General features: G+C 39.8%; 1 protein-coding gene across 1 annotated transcript; it reads left to right on the forward strand.

Moving 5' to 3' along the window:
* The first annotated feature begins 5,549 nt into the window (after positions 1-5,549).
* On the forward strand, positions 5,550-9,215 carry LOC103713000 (protein BOLA4, chloroplastic/mitochondrial-like). Its single transcript, XM_008799746.3, has 3 exons — positions 5,550-5,982; positions 7,026-7,093; positions 8,852-9,215. The coding sequence occupies exons 1-3, from the start codon at positions 5,653-5,655 to the stop codon at positions 9,003-9,005; spliced, it is 552 nt and encodes a 183-aa protein (XP_008797968.1). The 5' UTR covers positions 5,550-5,652; the 3' UTR covers positions 9,006-9,215.
* The last annotated feature ends 18,166 nt before the right edge of the window (positions 9,216-27,381 follow it).

The raw sequence follows: 27,381 nt of genomic DNA on the forward strand, positions 1-27,381 counted from the left end.
TTGGAGGTTTAGGTCGTCCCAAAGATCGACCATGATTATGAGAAATTTCATGCTCCGCAGGGCCCTGGAAATGGCAGTCGCCACGGACGTCTCTTTCTTGCTCTCCCAAGCCAAGCCTAGTTGCTTGGCGATGCCTTGTTGAATGCCAAGCCTAGTCTCTTTCTCGTTTCCTCCCCGAGAAAGATCACCACATCAAAGTGATCTTCCCGAAAAAGGAGGAGCCTGCCCTTTTCCTTGTCGCTGAGGGCCTCCGAGAAATTTTGTCCAGACAACAAGTTTTTCCGGTCGGCGTAATTTTCCAAGTCGACGTAGAGGTCATTGTTCAATTTTCTCACGAGCGTAGCCTTGCCCACACCAGCCATGCCACATATCCCCATGATCATGGAGGAGCCTTTGACAAAATTCTTGAGCTTTTCCACCTTGGAATCGATGCCCACAAGATTTGGTGCCATGGCAAACGGCAAGATGCGATCCTCCATACTCGAGACATCACGGACGCTATCCTCCATCAGGGACTTCGCCCTGTCGAGGTATTCGTCCGCGTCCGTGCTTACCCGAAGGCGTGCAAAACTGTGTCCACACCACACGGGCATCTCGCTATTCCTGTCTTCACGCCACCAGGGCATCTCGCGACACTTGTCCACCAGTTTCGTTGCTCAACTTGGAAAATCCACTCCGCCGCTTCGTCCCTTTTTTCCTCATCAGCATATACCTACTCGAGAAAGTCAATATATCAGAAAGCTCTTCTATCAAATTTTTATGTAACCATGCATGCATCCTAATTATCAACATAAAAAAAAAAAAAAAATCTGGCTGATATATCTCTGGTTAATTGCTAGATATACCTCTAGCTAGAACATGTCCCTGTTCATAATCAGAGATCCAAGATTCAAGTGCCCCTATCAGTTTATTTCTCAAAAAAGAAGAGGAAAAATGATATGTCTCGCTACTGTCATCTCTAGTTGTTTGGGAGATCTAAAATCAATAGACAATGGAGACTGTATGATATCTCTTCTCTCTGTTGCCCTTAACTGTTTAATCACCAGCTATTCCATAATACAAAAATAAAACACGCAAAGTTGATGATAGGCAACTATATCTCTGCACATCAATCTCGAACCAGGGAGGATTCCAATTCGAGGAGAAACATATTAACCAACTTGGATCCGTGGAGGAAAAGAAAATAAAAATAAAATACAAGGGAGCAAAGTAATGATATTTTTTTGGCAAAGTAATGTCATCCTCTCCAAGTGAGAGAATCTGATTCAAACTAGACTGGTGGTGAATAACTATTATATTTTCAAAAGAAATACTATTTATTGAAGAAAAAAAATCTGGGGGCATCCTTGCACCCCTTGTGCATGCACGTGGTGGAGCTCTATAAGAATATATCAATTTATATGGCTATGATAGTTGAGACAATATCATATCAACGCATGCCTGATACTAATATAAAATGAGACTTAGAAGAAAACCTTGATGTATTTGGTTTATTTTCTTAAGTTTTTTGGATCACTGATGCTCTTAGAGATACGTCTGCCTAGTGATTTCCAATTTTTCAGGTTGTTTGAGGTGCTTTTGTAATTGTGCTTTAAGCTTAAGCCCGTTTGGTGATGTTTTCATTCCTTGGTCATTCTTTTATGATACAAAGGTAAAAGAAATAAAACATAACAAGACTAAAAGATATGTTTGGTGGCACCCCCTTTGTTTTTTAGTTACTGTTTATAAAATGTTTAGAATTTGAAGTTGTTCTCATTTGCTTTTGAAAATAAGAATATGAAACAAGAAAGATAAAAAAATAGTATGATTCACATGCTTCCCCCACTACAAAAAAAAGAATATTTCTCGGCGTTTTTTAGAGTCCTTACCGACGCTTTTAAGTGTCGGTAGGTTTCCTGCCGACGCTTCCAAAAGCATCGAGCAAGTGTGAGTGGGATTACTTTGCGCCGACGCTTTCAAAAAGCGTCAACTAAAAACGAAATCTATACCGATGCTTTTAAGCGTCGTTTTATTTGGAGTTAACCGATGCTTAAAAGCGTCTACCGATATGAACCGATGCTTAAAACCGTGGGTTCATTTTGGACTAAGCCGACGTTTATTAGTCGCATCGGCCTAAGTTCGTTCTTGGCCAACACTATAAAGCGTTGGTAAAGGTGTGCCGAACTTGCCGACGCTTTTACCTAGCGTCGGTATAAAAGGGTTGGAAAAACCCTCTTTTTTTTTTTGTAGTGCCCTCTCTCCATCCAACTTGAAGCAAAAGAGAGGTCCACATCCATGTGGTGGTATCATAGAAATATAACAACCAAAGAAATGGCAACATTACCAAATTATGTCCTTAGTTTTCTGCTTTAATTTTTAGCTTTAATATTGAGCTCAGTTGTTATTGTTTAAGTTATGTTGAAGCTTCGGTGTTCTAATGGCCCATGGCACTTCACGCCATGAAAGATGGAGACGGTTGAAGTTGCTATCAAGATTGTATCAGAGCCCCGTGAAAGATTTATCAATGCGAAGTTCCGACCATAAATTTGATCATTCATAGATCATCAAGGACCCAGAAGTAGAAATTTGCATGCTTTGAATCCATAGTCAGGTAGGGTAAGAAGATGAGTTGTATGATACCAAAGAGCCAAATGAATGGAAAAGTGTAGATCCGTTGGGTCTATGAAAGCTTATGAAGACTCCCGACCCATAAATCCAAGTGAAGTCACGTAACTAAGAATGAAGAGAGCAAGTGGATAATTTTGAACATTTGGAGGCCTGTGAAATTGAGCCACGAAAACATGTTACGATAGGAGGGAAGGAGATACATGCAAGCATCTTCAAGATACGAGCAAACAGAATATGAAGTCTCAAACATTGTATCTATGGGATTAGATGGATTTATGTTCATATATGTATGCAATTAGAAATAGGGGTAATCTCGATTGACAACTTTGAGGAGAGGACGTTGCACCAACCTCACAAATCAAACTAATAATTTAGTTCAACCTTTTCTTTTTTGATGGAACAATTTAGTTCGACTTAACTAATAATTTAGTTAATAAGATTCACATAATTGTTTTTAGTATATAATATCGTTATTTTGAACCAAAAAGACAAAAAAAAGTTTAATATATAACAATAACGTTTCAATCTGATAAAAACAGTAAAAAAAATCAAAAAAATCATGCTTGTAGAGGTGATGAGAAGTAGGATTGCCTTTTTTTGCACCTCCCTTGCTTCTTTCTTCAGAGTTTGCAAATCCTCTTCAAGTTTTTTAAATTTGTTTTCTACCGTGAATGGGAGAACCTGATCTTTTAAAAGCTGTACCACATAACCAAGGGTGTCCTCACCACAAACACTCATTTTTATCTCTTTACCCCCCTTGAACCTTACAGCAAACTCAGTATTAAAAAGGAGGGATCAATCTGGGAGAAATAGATGATCAAGATGATCAAGATGATCGAGGTTGCTGATTCTGTGCAAAAGGAAGGAGCTACAGCAAAGAAAGGCCAAGCAAGTAAAAATGTGGATTGAAGGGATGATTTGAAGATGAACAACCCCACAGGATATGTGCGCAATTTATAGACTTAATCGCTAGGGATGATTAAATGCTACTCCCTAATGGTCCTATTCATGCGAATTAATTGCATCACATCTATCCTCTATTGCCAATGGTGGGTAACTCATTGAGCAAGGGCCAACATGCTCGATTCATGTAGGAATACCCAAATAGGCACTAAGAGGTCAGTAGCATTGCAACCCAATTTAAACACATCGACAACAACCACATTAGTGTGACAGGGAGAGACCATAAGTGGTGTTAAAGATATTCAGGTTGATAATAACATTAAGGTCTAAAAGTGTCGCAATCCAATTTAAACTCATCGACAACAACCACATTAGTGTGAACAGGAGAGGTCATAAGTGGCGTCAAAGATTCTAGGTTTGATAATAGTATTAATGCCAAGAAAATTGGCCATAAAGAATTAATGAAAAATGATTCAAGAGGATTTGATTCTATGTGGTTTTGTTACCTTTTGGTCCAGTATGTTTAATGTGACCGAGTAAATCCTGAATCAAGTAGTCTTAGCATGGTTATTATTAGTGGACCATTGAAGAATGACTCATCAATCCATCTCAATCTGCAGCATTATTTATTTTAAAAAAAGGTCATATATCATTCAAAAAAATTACGAACTTGTTCACGAGCATCTATCATATGCATCAATGATAACTTTCCTCTCCAAGTGAGAGAACCTGATTCAAACTAGAATGGTGGTGAATAACTATCTTATTTTCCAAAGTAATACTATTTATTTTAAATAGGAAAAAAATCTAAGGGCATCCTTTCATCCTTGTGCATGCGGTTACTGATCGGCAATTTAGAAAATATCATAACAATGGATGTCTGATACTAATATAAAGTGAGACTCAGATGAAAACCTTGATCTCTAAAGAGATAAGAAATCCTTTTAATGGGTGTATTTGATCTATTTTTCTTATGTCTTTTGGATTACTGATGTTCTTGGAGATATATTACTAGAGTCTGCCGAGTGATTTCCAACTTTTCAGGTTATTTAAGCTGATTTTGTAATCGTGCTTTAAGCCTAAGCCCATTTGACGATGTTTTTATTCTTGCATCATTCTTTTATGACAGAAAGGTAAAAGAAATAAAACATAACAAAACTGAAAGATACGTTTGGTGGCACCTCCTTTATTTTTTTAGTTAATATTCATAAAATGTTTCGAGCACATTTATCATAATTATAATGAAGTGATATTCCTGAGGCTACGACGACCTCTAAGCATCAAAGATGATTTCTATAGCCCTTACTCGATAGTAGACCTGTTTATGGGCCGGATGCCCTACTCGGCTTGCTCAAGTCCAAAACATTTAAAATGGGCCTAGATCTGAATTTTAATTTCAAAGAGCCGTGTCGGGCTTGAAATACGAGCCTGCTTGTTAAACAGGCTGGACTCAGGTTTTGGTCAGCCCATCTTGAGCTCGGTCCTCTATCCTCCTCATCCTCTCCTTTCTCCCCTATTTCCTTCCACCTTCCATTCTTTTTTCCCTCTCCCCTCTCTATCTCCCCTTTCTCTGCTCTTTCCTTCCACCTTCCATATTGTTGTTAAATCAAAAAAGATTAAAGAAGCTTGAGATCCGGTCTAAAGCCCGACTTGTCTTGGAAATAGGCTCAAGGGCTGGGCCGGGCTAGGTTGGGCCTGGGCCTGATTAATTTTGGTTATATTTTGAGCTGAGCCCGTCTGGCCCGCTCAATGAACAAATCACTCGATTTGCCATCAAAGTTCCCAATTTATAGTTGATTTTATTGGAAAAAAAAAATGACTGGCTTTGGATGACTCACAGCCTTCACCTTGGATCACCCGTGAAAAAAAAAAAGGCAAAACCCTGAGGCCCTTGCTTACTCAAGAGGTTTACGTGTAATATTTACGGATGTGAGGGGGTTACATGTTAAAAATGAGTACGGTGAGTTTCAATTGTACAAACTGCAAAACAATAGCGCGGGCTGTATTATTTTACCATTTAACCCCTGTAGAGCGCCAATATTTTTGTGACAGCCGAAAAATTCCCCAGCTCTTGGAATAAAGCAGCGGAGCCGAGCGCCCGAGAGCGAGAGAGACGAGAAGGAAGAAAAGGGGGAAAAAAAAATGAGAGCCGAGGCGCTGGTGATGCGATCCTCCTCCTGTTCCCTCGCCTCCCTCTTCCGCCGCTGCGTTGCATACCCTCTTCCTCCTTCTTCTTCGTATTCTTCCTCGGCGGTGTTACCCTCCGTCTCCGCCTCCGCCTCCGTCTCGTTTCTGAGGAGTGGGAGGATTTCCCCGCCGCCGCATCCGGCCGCGGCGAGGCTCGAAATTCGGCGTGATGGACCGACCCGATATGGACGCGCCACGGCGAGGAGGTTGTGCGGCGTGCCGGCGGCGCACGTCTCCGACTCCGGTTCCATCGACTCCCCCATGATGCATTCCATGGAGAATAAGGTCCCGCTTCCTCCTCTTTGGTCTATCAAGAAATTCCTCCTTTTATCCTCCTCTTTTTATGTTCTTGATCGATTAGTCATCCGATGAGAACATTGGAGCAGGTCGCTTTGCTTGGTAGCGGTCGTGTGCATGAATTTTCTTCTTTTTTTTTTCCCCGAAATTTTGGGAGAAACTTGCGATTACTCTGCAGAACAGACGGCAATTTTAGCATTGCAGTTTGTGGGGGCTCGTGGAGTAGGGGGAAAGTTGTTGTCTGTAATGTGTTCGTTCTATTGTCACAGTGTCAATATATGCTCAGCTGGGTCAAAAGGAAGCTCAAGCTGCGATTTTGATGCTTCGAGGAAGATTTTTTCCCCTACTCCCTCCAGAAAAAGCTGATTTGTGAGTGCATTAGGAGGACTTGATTGCTGGCAATTTTTTTTCCTCCTAGTTGAAGGCATCGACATGAGATCAGCTGGTTGATATCAAAGGGTGGAAGATTGAGAGAGAGATGATAAAACATAACAATAGAAAAAAAGATCCAGAGATATTGCCGGTTGTTATGAATTATGATTGAATGCTTAAGTTTTATTATGATTGGAATCAAATTTATAAATATTGATTATCTAAAGGCTGAATCAAGAAAATCAGTTAACTTTTGAAACTGTGGTTTCGGAGTCTGCATGATCTCTATATGTGTGATTTGTGGGTCTGTATAAATGCAGTTTCTGTTTTTTGGTTGATTGTCACCTGATGTCAACCTTCCATACCTTGTCTTAAAACTTCTCTCTTATTTCCATTCTTGAAAAATCAAAGTTAGCTTCTAAGTATGGATTGTCTCCAGCATGCCATTAGAAACGCCCGTCTCATTTCAATTACCCAGCTTTTATCATGTTTCTTATGCTTTCCTCCATAGCTATTTTCTTTTGTGAAATAGATCCATTGACATGATTGTCTTGCTGTAATTAGTAATAAATTCTGTTGCAAAATGTTTAACAACTGCATTTATGTATTTCCTAAACACTTCTATATATAATTGTTATATTCATCCTGCATTTTAACAGATCAAGGAGCAACTAGATGCAGATGTTGTCATAGTCAAAGATGCATATGGAGATGGTCGACATGTCAGGTTAGCTTGTTTATTCTGCTATCATGCAATATTGGGCCATGCTTGTGCACTGCTGCTTTTATATATATTATTTTGTATATATCTGCTTGTGCATCCAACTGACTCAAAATGACTTAAAATGTAAGAACATAGTTTCTAAAGTGTTTCATATCTTCAATTCCTTTTCTTCTTCCATACCCTTCAACTACGGGGCACTTTCTAGCTGTTAGCGGCTTTCTGTAGTCAGAATTTTCAATTAGTCGGACATTTTCCTTAATGCATAACCTTTTATTGACATACTGTCACAATGATTGGAAGGTTGTCACCCACTCTAATCTAGGAATCATGAACTTACCTGCTTCTTCCTGGTGCTCATAGAGTGACTTGTTAGTTATGGTGCTTTTCATTTGCGAATACCGGATAACATGAATTGGTTGCCTATTATTGTTGTCGTCATTGTGCATGCTTGCATGTGTTTTCTCATGCTTTTGCATGAACAAGACTGTTGACTTATATGAGAAGCCATTTGTGACTTAAATACTAAAAGTTTTTTCTGCTTATAGAAATTTTTTGACAGTTATTTGCTGGAAATTATTGTCATGTGAGCTTGCCTCTCATTGCATCAATACATTTTCTAGGGCATGTGTTCAGATTTCTTCTTTTTATTTGGCCCTTCTAACATTATGCATTGCGACCCTGGTGATACCAATATTTTTTGCCTTTGATTCCTTGTTTCTACTTATTGTTCATGTAAGAATAAGTAGAAATGATTTAGGGCAGGGATGAAACTTAAAGGTTGCTGGGACTTAAGGATTTAACTGGTGGACAAAGATCTGAAATTTAAAAAGAAAGGGTTTGCAAGGGCTGTTGAGCAGCTGATTTGTGCATCAAGGGTCAAGGCTCCATGAGGGGCTCTCTAGAGATCATTAAAATAGAAAAATCAGGACTAGATGCAAAAAGGGGGCGCAGAGAGAGAGAGAGAGAGAGAGAGAGAGAGAGAGAGAGAGAGAGAGAGAGATACAAACAAGAAAGCATAAAAAGCTTAAGAAAAAGAGGAAAGGGAAGAGGAAAGACAACACTGGACTTACTCCATGATATACGAATCACTACTAGGGTTCAAAGGTATCACGCTTATCTCATGGAATCACACCATAAAAGAAATAGATGCAAATCATCATTCTTCATTAAACAATCATGCTAGTTCATTATATAAAACCCTAAGCCCTATTTCTTATAAAAGGCACACCATTTTTTTTTCTAATCCCAAAATTAACCTTCACATGGTGCAATTACTGTTCAAAGTTACTGCTGTGTGAATGGTACCACGTCATAGTACCATAGGGGTACCACTATAGAAATTAGGCTCATCCAGCGGTCAGATAATATCTAAGGTTCCAAAACTCAGTCTTCTGTTCAAAATAATCTGTTAAAAACTAAGAATAATAAAAAAAACGAAAATGCAGCAGATAGACAATTGAAATTAAATCTAGGAAAGTCTGGCAACTCTCTGATGCATCAGGATACAATCTAGGATCTCTATCAATATTGTAACTTTATATTTATACTGCAGCAAGATCCATATCTAGCAAGCATCATTAATCATGTTTCACATGACAATGACCTGCTTTTCTACCTTCAGTTCATGGTATGACATTATCTATATCTTTCGGTTTATTAGAAGTTCTCCATTACACTGAATAGGTGTTATTGTTTGCCCTAGCATGGTTTTCTAACGTCAAGAATGTCTCGTGCTTATTCATTTGCTTGTTTCTGCTGAAGCATCGATGTAATTTCAAAGGCATTTGAGGGACAATCTACAGTAAATAGGCAAAGGATGGTGTATAAAGCTATATGGGAGGAGCTTCAGAGTACTGTGCATGCTGTTGACCAAATGACTACCAGGACTCCTGCTGAAGCTGCTGCAGAAAATTAATTATCATGGGTGAGAGGGAAAATGCCTGGACAATGTTCCTCATTTATCACAAGTCATACAGGCCGATTTGCTTTTGTTCTGTAACAATTCCTGCCACTTTAATTTGTTTGCATGACTTGGATCAGTTTCGTGCTTAATTTGTTTTCTGTAACGATTATTTGCTTATGGTTTCAAAGATCCAGCCTTATGAACATATTTCCCAAATTTTTATCTCTTGTTTCCAGCTCTAACCTCTATGTGCGATTCCATTCAACTTTCGGCGACTCTCAATGGTTTTCAGATACTCGGATTTCCCTGGCCTGTCAAAAAATATATATGTGTGTGTATTTATCTATATCTATATCTATCTATCTATCTATCTATCTATCTATCTATTTTTTTGTGATATTGGCTATCTATCTACCAATATCAATATCAGTATCAGTATCAAGATATATATATGTGTATATGTATATGTATATGCATATGCATATATATGCATATGCATATATATATATATATATATATATATATATATATATATATATATATATATATATATATATATATATATATATATATATGCATATATGCGTATATGCGTATATGTGTGTGTGTGTGTGTGTATATATATATATGTATGTATGTATGTATGTATGTATATGTATATGCCCTTATTAGCTGTTGATTGGGCAATTGCCTATCTTTTTATGCCTATCTCCTTTGGTCTTTGATCCTCGATCACCTAGATTGGTTGCTAAGGTCTGGTGGACTTTCCACATCCTCCACTGTGCTTGCGACCTTATAGGACCACTTTCTGAGAATGTCTTCTTGTGTACCCATCTTTTTGATGTACCTATTGTACAAAGCTATACTGTTTGTGTGATAGCCATGGCATTGTAAATGGTTCGGGGAAGAAAGGGATACATGGTAGTTGGAAATTCAGCCATTGAAAATCAAGTCTAATAAGCTTGGCTTTGGTTTAGTTTATCCGATGTAGGCGGACTATTATTCTATCCATGGATTAGTATATGGGAGTGTGGAGGTTTAGGTAGGCAGAAAGAATCAATTGGATTTTGATATCATGTCAAAATTCTATCTAAAAATCCAGACATTTAGATGGATAATCCTAAGGGATATAACTACCCACAAGAGGCCTTAACCTATCCGATGTGAGACTATTATTTAGCTACTGATGCACTGTATTTGCTTGGGCAGAAAAGAAATAACTTATAAATTTTTTATGTTTTGGCATCTGCATGTATTGATTTGCAGCGAGTGAGTTTGTCGAGAAAATGTACTTGAATTTTTTGAGATAAATAACATGAAAAGATTTTCAGATGAGGGCTTAAGAAGAATGAAAAAAGATTTATACCATATCTAGGAAAATATTTGAATAAACAAAGAGCGTCCTGAGTGTACTAGGTTTCTGCAGTTGCAGAGTCTTATCTCTGCATGGAACGATTATTTTTCTATTTTAAACTTGTGATGTTTGGCTCATTTAGATTCAGTTTGTATGCAACTGCAAGCTAGCGTCCCCCCTGAGGGGGGGGGGGGGGGGGGGGGGGGGGGTGCTGCACTACGTCGCCAATACATGGTTGATCGGGAGCGGCCATTGGGCGGCCTTCTTCTCAAACTAGGCAGTTCTATTTTCTGCCCAAGTAAATCTCTTCGCAGCTTGGGAGGCCCGAAGCTCGGCTGCAGTGACCACATCCCTTAGGCAGTTAATCTACACGTCGGCCTCCTTCCTCGCATGGGCCCCTTCCTTGCTGATGGCATGCTGCATCTCCTACAACCAAACGACCAGTCGTTCCAGCTCTATCTGTGAACTTTCAACCTTAAAGCTGAAGAAGCTAGTCTGTACCTCGGCCTCCTTTTTTCTCTTCTCGGCCTCCGTTCGTTCTGCCTTAGCACGGTCCTTGTTGCTCTTCGCCTCTTGGAGGAGGCAGTCAGAGACCTCCAACCTCCGCTGATGAGAGTAGATGATCTCAATAAGTATACGGGGCAACGTACACACCCTATATAAACAAAGAAAAGATTGATTATTCAAAACAACAAATAGATGGAAGAACCGATATGATTACCTCAACGACAGTATGACAGGATGAGTTGATCACGCTCTCCAACGGTCTCTGTCGCAGCTTCTCTTCATCACCAAGGAGCATGAACTCCTGGATCATCTCCCACATCACTTGTGGATCACCCTGGCACAGTACCGAGTCAGTGACCCTCACCGACCAGTTCGGTATAAACATCCCCGACTTAGTGCTATGTGGAACTAGCTGGAGTGAAGATGCCAACGCCTGTGTACCCCCAGCGGGAGGGTTGAAGGTTGGCTTGGACACCCCGACCGGTATCTTGGTGGGGGGTGTAACCGAAGGAAGAATACAACCCCCTCTATCTGGGTCGAAGAAGGACCAACAGCCTCTAGTGTAGCCAGTGAAACTGAAATGGCCACAGAGGCTATCCTAGAAACCGGAGTGGTCGCTGGTGCACATGATAGTACACCAATGGAAAGGGTAGTAAGCACATCCACCTCCGATGATCCTCCTCCGATGGGCTCTATCTCGATTCTGGAAACTGGTCTCGTAGGTACACTTCTCTTATCTGAGGAAGAACTGCTCTTGCCCAATTTTCTCTTCCTTGAGGAGCGGAAGAGTTCTCCTATCTCAAACATCATGGTTGTGAGAGGGAGAGAAATGAGTTAGTCATATATCTAGATCGATAAAGAAGCATAATAAGATGAAAAAATATACCGACAAAAGGGGCTAGAACTCAAGCCGTCGTCGACCAAGGCCGTCTCTCGAAGTAGCTCAGCCAAAGGTGGAGCCTTGATCAGACCAAGCAAATTAACAGACTCTCGCTCTTCATCCGACAAAAAGGGAAAGAGACTCAAAGCTTGCATCTCGAGTGTCCTCCATAGGGTCGAAAAACCCGAAGGAATTGCCGAAGACATAAAGAAATATTGACCCTTCCACTCGTGGATGGACGAAGGGCCAGGAGGAAGAACGTTGTAACCCTTCCTACAAAAAAGGTACTACCACTCCTTATTCCGAGAATGGGCCTTCCCTTGAAAAAAGGCCCAAGACATCCTCAGTGTAAAGGTGATCCCTTAGAGCTGGACAAAGCAAAGAAAGCCCACAATCATCCTCCAAACATTGAGGACGAGTTGTACGGGGATAAGTTGGTACTGGGCCAACAGGTAAGCGATAACCGACGAAATCGAAAGCTTTAGCCCCGTTTTCAGGGACTCCTGATACAGGGCTATATGGTTCTCCCCGGGCGAAGTCACCCAATCTGAAGGACCGAGGTACTCAAGGACAAAGTCCTCGACAATGAAAAATGCCATCCGGATCCGATCGAGGTCGAACTCTCCAAGAAGATTTATCTCAGTAATTGGACCTAAAGATACCTCGGGAAGAACTCCCCCTGAGGCCACAGAGACTTAGTCAGGAGAACCTTGACCCATTACCTTATCATCGGGAGTCTAACCTCCAGCGGATGGGTCCATGGATATTCCTTAAACAAAAAAGAAGAAGATGGGGATAAGAAGACAATAAAGGGAGGAAAAGCAGAACAACCTACCAGAAAACAAAGACAAGATTTTGGTCAGGACAAAGAAGGAGAACCTTGCAACAGAAGCACACAAGTCACGCCCTACGACTTCTAGGGGTGCAAATGGGTCGAGTCGAATCTTGAGTGAACCCGATCTGACCCAACTTCTTGTTTGGATCTTAATTTTGGACCTAGACCCGATCGGGTCCACGACTATAATTTTTGATCCGATGGGTCATTCAGGTCTGGTCCAGGTCCGGGTGGGACGAGAAAGAGAGCGAGATCGAGATCAAGAGAGAGAGAGAGAGAGGGAGCGACAAAAGAGAGAGATGTCGAGGTGGAACGAGGGGAGAGCCTTATCCGTGGCTTTAATGGTAACAAGGGCGACTTTCCCTACCGGTAACTAACCTCAGTAGTCTCCTCCCTTCTTCCTGTCTTGCCTCTTTCCCTCTTCTTTGATTTCCATGCTTGCGATGTAGGGAGAACCTTGTCCACTACCCCGACCACCTCACAGTAGCAAACAGTAATGGAGGACCTTGATGCCTTTGATGTCGTGCTCTTCAATAAGATCCGCAAGTCCTCCACCTGAGTGAATCCTCCTCCCTCCTGGAATCGAAGCAGCAGTAGTAGTCACTGCGGCTCCTTCCATTTCTACTGCTCTGCAGCTCAAAAAATCCAAAGAAGTGAGAACAAGGAAGGCCACCGCATGGGAAGGAAGGAAGACGGGTCGTCCCATCATCATTAAGGGTGACATGATGTTGCCCTGGGGGAGTGGAAGGCCACTGTATGGGAAGGGTGAAGAGGGGCGTCCCATCATCATTAAGGGCCACATGATGTTGCTCTAGGAGTGGGGAGGGTAAAAATAAAACATGGATAGGCTGTAGGCAAGTACTACTATACCACTTCCTCCATCTTCTTTTGCTATTTTTTTATCTTTTTTTTAATATAAAATATTTTTAGTTTGATTTTTACTATGAGCATGTGGGCGGTGGGTCTAAACGGATAATTTGGGTTCGGATCGGGTCGAATCAAGTCGTTTGATAAACGATCCAAAATTGACCCAAAAAATGGATCAGATCGGATCCAGGTCGGGTCGAGATTTTGTAAACCCAGACCTGATCCGAAAAATAGAACGGGTCCAATTTTAGGACCCGACCCGGCCCTGCGGATCCTTCAATTCGGGTTGGGTCGGGTCACATGTCAACCCGACCCATTTGCAGCCTTAGCGACTTTACACCTCTTCTCTCTCTAGGTTCTAGAGAGTAAAAGAACGAGGTGAATGGATTACGACTGCAGCCTCCCTCATTTATCGAGGGTTAAAGCAACTCATTCCTAGGCAATGCTTCACCTAGCCTTGGACATGTGTCTCTTAGGCGTTCACCCTAAGACGACCTATTCAGATCGCCGTCGAGATCGAATCGCCTATTAAACTCACGGACACCTCACCCATGATTACGACACTTCGAGAAGGATAGCAAGGCCACACCCTTCATAAATACGGAATCTGGAAAATCTTTGTTTTTTCAATGAATAGGTACCATGCATCCTTCTCAGCTAACTTCATTAAAGTAGCCTTTCTGAAAAAACTACTTCCGCGGCCCAAGCAAGATAGCTCAGCTCAGTTGCAGAAGTCGGGGGCGAATAATATGCCTCCAAACTGGCTATAGCTCACCAGAAGGTTCAACCAATTGAAACACACCATGACGCCAATACGTGGTGGATCGGGAGCGGCCATGAAGCGGGCCCAGCGCCATACTGTCGAGTTTGTATATCAGGAGCTCCTCACAGTTGGCCGCATTCTAACCGGGAGATCTAGTGATCATCGAGATCCCACTGAAGTGACAAGCATGACGTCATCTGTGTGCAAAGCATTCAAGCTTGATGTCCAAGCCATACTCAAGCCAGTCACTTCTGGTCGACCTACATGCTCTAATTCTCTGGTGGTAGGTAGGCTCCTCCATCGGACATACACAAAAAGAGAGGCAGAGGAGGTGAGAAAGAAAAACCTCCTAATAAACTGAAAGACAACCTCTTCTTATTTTCTGATTACTACATTGACTTAGGCATTGAAGGGTCTCCTGCCAGATACATTCCGGCTAAAGGACTTTTTTGCTATGTGCTGTTTTAGGTCGAAGTGCTACCATCTGACGAGGATCTCACCTGTAGCAACTGAGCGCCACTCGTCTCCAATTCCGATCAGAGTAGCTGACTACCGAGCTCTCCAGCGTCGCCACACTTTGCACTGCGGTGCCTAGGACCAATCAGTTCTCAGCGGCAACAATTGCCATGGACGTAACTAGATAATATTTTGAGCTATGTAGAAAATAAAATTCAAATTTATCTTATTAAAATATTATAAAGATGTTGTACTTTACTTTCATTTTTATATTTATAATCTTTGAATACCTTTTGCACCTGGCTCTGTAGATGCAATATTATTGCATTTACAAGAAAATGTTTATATATTCATCTTTGCCTAACCATACCATTAGGATTATAGAGAAAAGTACCCAAAAAATTTAAAACCATCCAAGTGACTCCTGAGAAAGAAATAAAAATGGTTCGAATCTGCAGAATAAAAACAAATATATTGATCTTGTGAAATTCTCAATAACTAATATGTGACGAAACAATTAGGATCCTGTTAGACCATGCTCCAACTTTGTTTAATTACCTTCTCCCTCCCATGCGAAGAAAGAAAAAACAAAGACAGAAGATAATAATAATAAAAAAAAATCTTAGCGGCAAAGTGAGCGAGGAAGGTCATTCGCTTTAGCTCGGCACTTCACCAAGCTGACGTGGCATGTTGACACATCGAAACCAAACATATATCCTCCTGGGACGCAATCTTTGGCAAGTGGTCAAGCTTGACAAAAGTGCCACGTGTGACCTCACCCTTGTACCTCGTTGCCTAACTTATCACCATCCCTCTCCTCCACCGGCGGGCTCAATAGCAACATTCACCTAACATGTTGATGCTCCAAGTTACGCTTGGAAGTAGGCAGGTTTGATGTTTTAATTTGGCCAAGTTCTTTTGGAAGTAAGCTTGGATCTTCCAGTTATAGACTTTATGTTGGAACCGAGCTAATAGATTTGGATTTATTGGACCAGATTTAGGTCCAGGGTGGGCAAATTTCACCGTCGGAGCGGACTTAGTCTAATAAGATAAGATGCTATAATTTTCTTTGGTGGTTTTGTCATAATTTTAACTTATGTACTAATATCTAGGGGCAAAAGAGATTTGTGACTCAAACATAGAAATACAAAGATAAGAAAAGTCTGGTTAGAAGAAAAAAATAGTAATCGACAAGGACTCGAGGATGCGAACCTTTTGTGAGGCAATGTTTACGATTCATGAAACTGTCTCAAATAATTGGGACAAAACTTGATGGTTATGGTTATGGTTAGCACACGAAATAGCCAAGGACCATGCTTGGGATTTTCTGAAAAGAAACATTTAAAATGTGGATTTGATTTACGCATGGCTTGCAAAATTTGTAATATTTTGGAGCTAAGCCTTGCCACTTTTGATGAGGAAAGCAGCAAACTACCATTTTGATTAATGGCAGCTACAAGGGAAAGTAGGATGTGCTTTAGTCAAGCTGCTTAGATCTTGGGTTGACACCTGGGTGGTACGGCGTACTAACTCAGCAGAACCGTTTACTTTCGTCCTCTTTACAACCATTCTTTTCTAAGAGATTAATGGGATCGGTGGTTGGCTTGATTGATAATAATAATTATAAAAAGAAAAGAACTTCTTGTTCGTAAGGTAGATTAAGACTTAAGCTCCTCAAAAACATTAATTCAACCAGGATTGAGCAAATCTAAAATCTCAAGTTATTTACTGACAGTCTCTTCCTCATCTGTTTGAGAAAATTTTATGGAATCCAGATTATAAGGTATGTGAACACATGCATGCTGCTGAGGCACCCATGCTCATCATGACATGCTCTACTGTGAATGATTTTTCTTCTTAAAATTTAAGCAAAAGCTGGAATTACAAGAAGAAATTCCATACATATATATAAGTAAAGGCTTACAACCTTTTGAGTATACCTATCATCAATAAGAAATCACATAGAAATGAAAGAAAGAAGGCCAATACCAACCAACACTTACATGTATATCGTATTAACTGTTAAACTCTCCTCTTGACAGAAGTTTGCAAATAAGAATTTGGTGGATCCAATCCTTACAACTATATGAAATATATCGATCGATGATCGAAATCTGCAGTCTTCGAGTCATGGAGCCTTCGACCGGTCCAGTGCAGCGGAGTCGGCGATGGAGTTGTGCCGCTTCGAAGGTCCTGATGGCGGGATGGGCGTGCCTCTGGGTAGGAAGTTGAATGCAGGGAGCCGTTCAATCTTGAAAGAGAGATGGCCGTTGTAGGCTTTGAATGGCAGCAGTGGGATTCTGTGCATGGAGCCATGGCAGGAGAAGGGGAGAATGGCAAGGAAAATGAGGAAGACGAGAGGGAGGACTTTAGGAGCCATTGGGGAGTGAGAAGAAGACTCTTATTTCTCTCTCAGCACTGAGTTTCTCCTTTGGAGTGAGAGGTGGATGGCTGTGCATGCTCTCTGCAGTCCAGTCCCTTGTTTCTCCTATATAAATCCTGAGTAGTTAGTTCTAACTTCTATGCCTTTGTTTATCTTTCTTCCAGGTCAAAGAGGAAGTTAATTTCTTTTCATTTGAGACAGGAAGAGTCGATCAAGGGATATTTTTCTCCACACGCAAATGGTTTGCAGGATTTGTCAAAGGGGGAAGCATTACGGAAGGTAGGGCGGTGGCCACGGTTCTGGGAAAACCATGTTTTAAATGAGCAGATGGGTTGATACTTTTATTTGGATAAAATAAGTCTTTTGAGAAATGGATGATATAAGTATTTGAGTTGGATTATACTTGCATTTAGTTGTGCATGGGATGGAGAACAAGGTTTTGAATTATAACGCATTATTTTGTCACAATAGTCCCTTGATGAAACCATTATTAACCTTTAGAATGGTTATGACAGCCACTATTTGTCTCAAAAAAATAACTTTTTAAATTTTTAATATTAAATCAGTCATTAAGATAATGACTGCTACTAACAGTATTAAAATGAAAAGTAATAGACACTAATGACAAGTTGATAGTTTTATCTCCAACTTAATTTATGGATGCAATTTTGAAAAAAAATATATGAAAATGCTAGTTTATTTAAAGAAGTATGAGTGAAAATAATGATCGTTGTTTATGTTATAATGATCTGTTACAATAAAAATAATAAAAAATAATGATCATTATATTATTTTCATGTTACTGTTCTTTTAAACCGTGATTAAACATATGGGAGAGCTTTGATTCAACTCCATAAGATACACCTGCAAATGGTTATATAACGAGTAAACCATGTAAATAAACCAATATAGCAACATGATTATCATAGCTTCAAAGTTTCCTCGACTCATATCTTTTTCTTCCTTTAATTTACATCTTTACTGAAAAATATAGAATCTACTCCTTCTCAGTGCCATTTCTTCTGGTAAAAGCTCAGCAATTCCATTTTGTTAGGAATATTAGGATGAAACTTACCTACTTTCATTTGCTTCCACCACCTCCGAAATTTAAGGATATGGACCATAGAAAACTTAAAGGTGAGAATAGACTTGTCGCCTTATTCCTTTTGAGCAAAAGAATTTGAATTTTTCACTCAACCTAAAGTTTGATCCCATTTCCACACATTTGAAGTCCACTTTGTTTAGAAAGGGACAGGGATAGAAAGAAAAAAGAAGAAAATGTCAAAAAAAGATACATCAAATGTGAGACAGGATCCTGAAATATACTATCAAAAGTCCTTAAAGAAAGTCATGCTACAAGATATTACTAGTGGCATTTGTTAAAAGCTAGCACACAACTTCAGAAAGTTTTAGTTTTTAGGTCTATCATAAAAGTATATATCAGCATCCTACCCATCAATTAGCTCAAGATGAAAATGTTGGGACTATCCATCGGAAGGATGATGACGGTGGACCGGCATTCATAAACCCACCCAATCTTGTGTGGAGCCGTCTTGTTGAGACTAATTGCATAAAGTTGATCCTTGTCAAAAGAACAAAGATTCTGATTTATCCATCTTTGATGCTGTAGTGTTGAATAAATGAAGAAAGAATTTGTGGCAGCTTCAAGTGCTTTACTTCACTTTCCATGAAATATTTGTCTATATGCGATTAAATAATGTTATGGTTGCATAGTTTTGTGCATAGAAAACTTCCTATACCATGTGGCATAAGAGGATTTGTGTGATTCATGGAAACTAATATGATATATAGAGGATCTAATTGAATACTGAGTTTGTTTTGCTAAAATGGTTGAACACTGAGTTGCCAAATAATACATGACATGAATCTACATGCTCAAAGTGGAATGAAGATGTTTTTGTTGTGTAGGAGAAACCTATACCACATGGTATATTGGATCGGGTCGAGGGTTGGAGCCATGTTCATGATTGGGTTGATCTAACTTGCTACAATATTGGCTTAAAATGCTCATGCTTTATCTAAGAGAGGGCGGTTTAAATAGTGATGAATGGAATTCATGAAAGATCACATCGTGGTTTTGGAGGCTAGCCTTTCCCATTATATAAGATTCTACAATACTCACTAAATTACGACTTCAGAGGTTTTCTAAATTTATCTATGCTCTAAATACGCAAGCCTTCTTACTTCTTTCTTTCTTTGTGAGGTGTTCTAGGATCCACTCTCAATTTAAGATTTTTCTTTGAGATAACTCAATTCAGAATATTACATTTTCATGGTGGAATGGAGCTCGAATAGAGACATCTAGCATTTAGGTGAAATGTTATATCTTTAAATTAGAAGATAACATAGAGGTGAGTGTCAATCCAGATCTATACTGAAGTTACTTAGGTCAAATTCAAATCGATGGCTTCTTAAGCTTAGGTTCTTCCAAATCCAAACCAATGGCTTTTTTTAAATTGTTGAGCTAATTTTTATCAAGTTCAGTTAATTGGATTCGTCCAGATTTAATTCAATACGTACAAGATTCAAATAAGAGTTCTTATGATAGGAATTAAAGAAATCCATGACACAAACACGCACACACACACACACACCACACACACACACACACACTGTAATAACCCCAAAATATTTTTTTTATATATAAAAAGGGATAGAATAGTCCTTTTCAATTAATATAAGGGGTAAAATAGGAAAGAATCAAAAGATAATGGCATAGTTGTAGATGCATTGAAGTGGTAAGGGTAAAATTGGAAGGAATCAAAAGTTAATGGCATAACGGTAGATATGTTGAAGTGTTAGGGGCAAAATGGGAATTTAATAATATTAAACAAAGGTGAATAGTGCTTTGATGTGATTTAATTGGAGGGTTTGAGCTGGCTTTTGGAATGAAATCGAGAGAAAGAGGGAGGGGGTTCTCAGGCGTGAAACAGAGGAAAGAAAGAAAGAAAAAGAGAAGAAGAAGAAGAAGAAAGAAGAAGAGGAAGGGGATTCAAGGAGGAAAGGGATTCCGGTTGCACTTCCAGCTGAAGGGAAAAACGTAGATCTCCTTCCCCTCTACGCAAGGACCTCGATTTCCAAAAAGAAAAAGATAAATATCTGTCCCTATCTAGTTTTTCGATGACATTAGGCTATACAAAGGGTGGATATAGTCTAGAAGGGTCGGATAAGGGTTGTAGAGGTGGTTAAAAGAAGAAGAATCGGATTTTGACAAATTTTTCCGGCACTACGGAAAAACTGTGTCGAAGTCCCAACTTCGGCAAATTATTTAGGGGGTCAAACGGCCTCCGATGATGATGCATGTTATCTCTTGGGAATCCTCTGTGAGTGTAGAATGTTAGGTAAAAATTTCATCAAATTTGGAGTCCTGAAAGTGGATCAAAACCGGGATGAAGTAACCCACTGTCAGTTCGGGTTACTGTTCATCCGGGTGGAAAATAGGGGATTTCATGCCATAATAGGGTATTAAGCCCAGATTAAGCTAAGGGAGACCTTGTACTCGTGCAAGGGAGTCCCTAATACACATAAATGATGAGTTAATTAATAGAAAAAGAAAAAGAGAAAGAAAAGAAAAGATTTAGGGAACGGGGGAGTTGAATCAATTAAAGTTCCCTATATTATAATTGGCACGTAGATTATGGCCCTTGATACAAGACTAAATGTATTGTAAATGCATGTCACAGTTGGGCAAGAAGCTAGGGAACAAGAGGAAGAAGTTCCCCACTGCCTGCTGTAGATTTTTGGAGGCGTATCAGGGCTGTGCCGGATTGACAGGTGAGTGGGAGTCATGTACTTTGCACCATGAGCATCCTTAATTCATTTTCATGAATGTCGCCAAGTGTGAATTGATTCCACTTGAGCATATTGATTGATATTGTAGTAGATTCCTCTATAATCTTGATTCTCTATGCTTGATTATTCTGTACATGCATTTGAGGAAACATTGAGAGGAATTACGAGGGGTTGATGAGTAATCAAATTGATTCCGAATTGTGAAATGATTTCTTTTGTAAATTGATTTCATTTCCTCCATTTCAAAGATTTGTAGAGCCTTTTTAGTGGTATATTGAGTTGTATTGCACTTCCTTGACCCTCACTCCTAACCCTGATGTTAGTTTATGATTGGGTCATGATCGAGTGAGTGGTAATCTTGATTATACTCCTTTTTAGTAGAGTATTGGGAGGGTGCATTATGGCATTTATGCATGGCTTGGCAGTATCTGCAGGACACCTATAGTCGATGGGGTTGAACATCGGCCTTTGTGCACATAGTAGCCTTCTGGGTGGGCGGAGCCCAGTCCCTTCCTAGGGGGGGACACGGCCCTAGGCGTAGGATCGGCCGGTCCTACGACTTATATTCTGCTTGCCGCCGGGCATAGTAAGACCCCGCGAGGTGCAGTATGGCTTTCCGCGGATGTAGAATTCCCGCGAGGTGCCGTTTAGTATGTAGATGTGAGATGGATTTTTGTTCTGGATACTGGCCAGCATTTATATGATCAGTGTGGTGTCTTATCCTGCATATGCATGTGACAGTAGGGAGTTGTTGCTGGTTTGCCTGGGGCGTAAAACCCACCTCCCGATAGCTGTCTAGCATTTATGTTATCGGTATGGTGTCTTATCCTGCATATGCATGTGACAGTAGGGAGTTGTTGCTGGTTCGCCTGGGGCGTAAAATCCATCTCCCGACAGCTGTCTAGTGATGATTTACATATTGGTGTGGTGTCATATTCGATGTATGCATATGGCAGTAGGGAGTTGTTGCTGGTTCGCCTGGGGCGTAAAACCCACCTCCCGATAGCTGTCTTGTTGATGATTCAGCCTATTGACACCTGATTTATATGATTCAGTATTATGATCTGTTGAGCATATTCATGAGTAGCATATATGTTTACTTGATTATTCCATATATGCTTCAGATGAGTTGATATTGATTGTGGTGATATTGATGATTTACTCCATATTCTCTATGTTGAGATCATGTTCATCTTGTTATTGATCTTGAGATTTCATCTCGAGCCATGATTATATTCTGTCTCATGTGCATAGTACTCTCTACTCCACTCACTGAGTATTTATATACTCACTCCCCAGTTTGATATTTTTGATTGCAGGGCAGGTATTGTATAGAGAGGAGCAGGATTAGTGGTTGCCTGCTAGCTGTGCCGCTCCATAGTATAGTATAGTACAATGTAGATAGAGGTTTATACCCTTTTGGTGTATTATAAACCTTCTGTTGTATATAGTGTATAGTTACAGTCATAGATCCTGTTGTGGATATGGGTTTGACCATGGATGAAATGGGAACCAGATTTTTATACAGATGAGTTATATGCCTGAGATGATGTATTGATATATATTGTCCAGGTTCATTATGTGACAGATTATGTGATTGCTGCTCTGACAGGTAGTGTTGTTGTATGTAATGAGATAATCCTGACAGGTCACCATAGGAAAGGTGATCATTTTGTGCATGCATCATGCCAAAATTTTCAGAATTTATTGATGATTGATAGGTAGTAGGGTTCTACGTGGTGGCTGGTGGCCTTATGCCTACCCGCACCCTAGGACCGTCGCGGCGGCCCGCCGGGAACGGGGGCGGGGGTCGTGACACACACACACACACACACACACATATATATATATATATATATATATATATATATATGCCTATAACAACTTGTTTGATATTTTCATTGTGCTTATGAATATGATATTGATCCGATCAGGGAGAAAAAAGATTTTCTGCAACCTGCTCAACTCGAATCTTTTGGAAGATAACTAAAAAAAAATGAAGGAATCTCGAAAGTAGAACTTTAAATCTTCTTTTTCTTTATTAATATTTTAAAAAAAAGATATGCATGGCTTCTATTTATAATGTAAGATTCTTTTCCTAATACAATTTGGATCAAATTACTACTCCTAACCCTAGTAGGACTCTTTTTTTCTAAAATGGACATCTCTAGTAGAAATTTTCTAGAAAAAGCCAAAAATCTCAAAGAGACAAATCTCAACTCCTACATTAGCTTTGACTTCTATTGCTCCACCTGATTCTTCTTAGATAGAGGTGTACGTGTCGTCAAAGTTTTATCCGAAAAAAAACTTTATATTTAATCGGGCCATTTTGGGCTCCAAACGATGGAATTTAAGTTCGATCACTAAGGGTGCCACCCCCTAAAGGGCATAGCGTCATATCGTATATCTCAAAAAATTGTTCGATTAAAAAAAATATTATCTCAATCGAACGTCGTATGACCAAGATATAGCTTCCAAAAATTTGGCATATGACTCGGCATTCTGATGTGGCAAATCTTGCTTTTGGACCCTATCTAGCCATACTCGTAGTAGTCTATATTGAGTCTGATGATTCTCCTGAATCAAATATTAACTTTTACGTTCAAATCTCATTGCCATGTTATACTAACTCAGTTATGATCTTACAATCAAGACGAGTAAATACTCCCTTCTTTCGAGAGAACCATAATCCATCTGATACATGATTCTAATAAGAGATTGCTGTGCCATCTAATATTTCTAGGCTAACAAAGATTGAGGAATGGAATTCTGAGCACAAAATATTGAGAAATTGCTTCTGCACTGGATTTTTTTTCCTGTATTTTTATCCTCAACTAATAGTCCGAACCAAGACAACCTCGTCTGGATTGAACAGTTTATAACATATTGGTGATGACTTTTTGCATGACCATGCCACAGTAGTCGGGAAATGATCGCAGCTATGAGTGATAATACCAACAAAAAAACTTCAAGCTTTTAGCAGCCAATAGACCTACCAAAGCCAGATCCTGTCCAACATCCCATAAATGACAATTCATGTGGGTCTCTCTATTTCTCTTCTGTCTCCAAGACTTTTTTTTTTGGGATACTCCTATAAGTTATTTGAAGGTACCAAATGCCCTCAGTAACAAACACCGCACACCTATATGGCAGGCCATACAAGCATGCAAGGCTACAGATCATAACAAAACAATAATAAATCTAAAAATTTTATTTAATCAATAATTTATTCAAATCAATCTTACAAAGTTCCAATCTAACATATGTCAACATGTGCTAACTAATAATATAAATCAAATTAAATACTCTAACTAATCTGACTAAAATGCTATCGACTAAAGATATCTTCAGAAAATCTAACGTACTCCTCAGTCCTATGCGATCATGCATCTGGAACTGAAAATAGAGAAAATATGATAATGAGCTACACTAGCTCAGTAAACAAGATAATATCCCAAAATAGGGTCAAAGCATGCCAAATATGTAATTAAAGTACAAAATTTTGACTAAAAAATAAATCATCACTAAAACATATTTTTCTTTTAAAATTTATTATTATTTTTATAAACTAATACCAAAAATCCAACATCAAGCTATGGCCACATAACCCAGTGGCATGGATTGCACAAAATGCCAAAAACCATTATTATTAACCACTGACGGCAATGGTGTCTCAATACCACTATTCTAATTATCAGTGGTGCGGTGTCGAAACCAATTTCTCATATATTACAAGTCGATGGAGCCAACGAATAATCTCTATTGGTGAGGCCAGATTATAACCATGTTGATAATATATACAAACAAAATAGATTTTTCATAATTTGCTCGGTCATATTTTTCAAATTTCTTAATATAGAATATAATTTTTAAAATAATTATTAACATGCCTGACACGTTTAATTAAGTACAAAATATATATCAAAAATTAATTAATTAATAATTATTTTATCAAATAATTTAAAAAACATACTTTGAAGCATCAGGTTACTTCTTTTTGCTTTAAATTGCACTTCAAACAAACGAGTTGGATACACCTGTTTAATATTATTAAAATATTATAAATTTTAATATTATTTCAGAAGCCAAAATTAAATACTACTGGAGAACAACATCATGCCCCCAGATCAGTTCAGTCAGGTGATTGTGCCTGACTGCTCAGGTTGGTCCACTTGGATCTAAGCGAAAAGAAAGCTAGAGATTTATACTAAAATCTCTAAGTCTAACTTAGAGAGAAAGAGGCTTAGAGAGAGAATCTCGATCCAAGTCTTGGTCTGATCCTGATCACGGGCCCAGCTTGAGTGGTTTGGGTCGACCATTAGGGAAAAGGTCTAGATCTACTCGATTAAGGAGAGTCATGGACTAGTTTTTTTCTCTTGGTTCAAAATGGGGATGAACACGGTCCAAAATGGATGAACACGGCCCAAATTGAACTCAACCGATAATGGATTAACGGGGCCCAAAATGAATGAACACGGCCCATGATGGATGAACATAGTCTAAAATGAATGAATACGACCCAAAATGAACAGGGCCCACAATGGATGAACAGAGCTCAAAGTGAATGAGCACGACCCAAAATGAATATGGCTACAATAGATGAATAGGGTCCAAAGTGCATGATCACGACCCAAAATGAACACGACCCATGATGGATGAACAGAGCCCAAAATGAAAGAACACGACTCACAATGGATAAACATGGCCCAAAATGAATAAACATGACCACAATGAACATGGCCCATAATGGATGATCGGGCCCAAAATAAACATGGCCCACAATAGATGAACATGGCCCAAAATAAACACACCCCACGATGGATGAATAAGGTCCAAAATAAATATGACCCACAATGGATGAATAGGGCTCATAATGGGTACAGCCCAGAATGGATGAACACAGCCCAAAATGGATGAACGGGGTCCAAAATGGGTACGGCCCAAAATGGATGAACATGACCCAAATGGATAAACAAGGGGTTCTTCATCCCGCTAAGAAAACAAGGAGGAAGGAGGAAAAGAAGGAAGAGGGAAGGTCCAGCGACGGCCGGGCCTGGGTGGCCAGAGGTTGACGTCCGGTCGATGGCCAGCCGACAGTAGTGGTGGTGGGTGGGCACTGCAACGGCTGACGAGAAGGAAGAATCTAGAACATCCTTGGTTTGGGTCTGAAATAGGGGAAGGGGAGCTCATCGGTGTGTCACCGAAGGAGAAGGTTCTCAGTCGTGGACTGCTCAACCGGTGGCAGCGGTGCTCAAAATTGGGAAGAGTCAAATTAGAGCATGAAAAGATTTCAGATAACGCTCAGCTAGGGTGGTACACTAGCCACCAGAAAGGGAGGAGAACACTCGGCGGTAGATCAACTACAGGGGGGTGGAATGTATAAAGAGAATTTTCGAAAGAGTCGACTCATTCACCACCGTGACTCTTACGGCGGTTGGGCATGATCGACGGCTATTCAAAGCGGCTGTGGGGCTACCGCAGATCCCACCCCCTATCACACCGCGAAAAGTGGAGTAGAGGCTCGCAATCGCAATCCTGGCTCCTCCTTAGGCCACAGGTTGAAGTCGGTTGGGCCTACCGACTTCAGCCCAATATGGCCCATTTAGGGCCTGATCTTACAAATATGCTCTTCCCACAAGAAAAATTTCCACCATCTCCTAGGATTATGGTTTAGTAGCACCACAACCAGGGGTTCTGATCCTCTTCTGTCAATGCAGAAAAACAGGAGCTTCTAGCTCGAAGTCATCTGAACAATGGATGATCCAAAAGGGTGGTAGATAGGACACAAGCATTGCTCTCCACCTGGACATCTTCAGTTCAATCACCTGCTGCTGATCAATGCATGGGCAATGATGGGTGATCCAAATAGAGTTTTCACTTTGATGTACAAACTTATGAGGATCTCATTCTTCGAATGTCTCGAGTTAGAGCTAGTTTTGATGTTATTTCCCTCTCGAACAACAGTAAGCTAAACTATAAAGGAAACATCAATGGCAAGGTTTTGTGTATGTTTCCTGCAGCGCTGCGGATAAAGTTGAACTCTTTTGATGTAACATGCTGTGTAGGCTGGGGAAGGGCCCCTTCTTCATGTGATGCAATATGTTTTAACCCTTTTAGGACTCCTAAAAAGCAAACGATCCTCTAATTTGGAGAACAACATGTCCAGTCTTGAGTGAGGACTTCCAATTAGTCGGATGATCGAGGCGAGGGATTTGCCTGATCCAAATACAACCCTATCTGAAATTGGGTTCAATATTTATATTAAACCAAACTCACTTTTCAATTGGACTAGGTTCGCATGGTGAAAGTGGATCGAATAATATTCGTTTCAATCTATTTTCGTGTACGAATATATCTCGATATGGATAGAAACTTGAGCATTTCACTAATATTTATTTTTTGTATCTATATCTGTCAAAGAACAGCAGATATAAATGTGAATAGAGAACTATCAAATCCATATCCAAATATCCAATTTTATTTGTAACTTTGTTCAATTTTATATAGCACTCATGAATTAAGAAGAAAAA

The sequence above is a fragment of the Phoenix dactylifera genome, chromosome 5 (genome assembly GCF_009389715.1).
Source record: "Phoenix dactylifera cultivar Barhee BC4 chromosome 5, palm_55x_up_171113_PBpolish2nd_filt_p, whole genome shotgun sequence".
Lineage (NCBI taxonomy): Eukaryota > Viridiplantae > Streptophyta > Magnoliopsida > Arecales > Arecaceae > Phoenix > Phoenix dactylifera.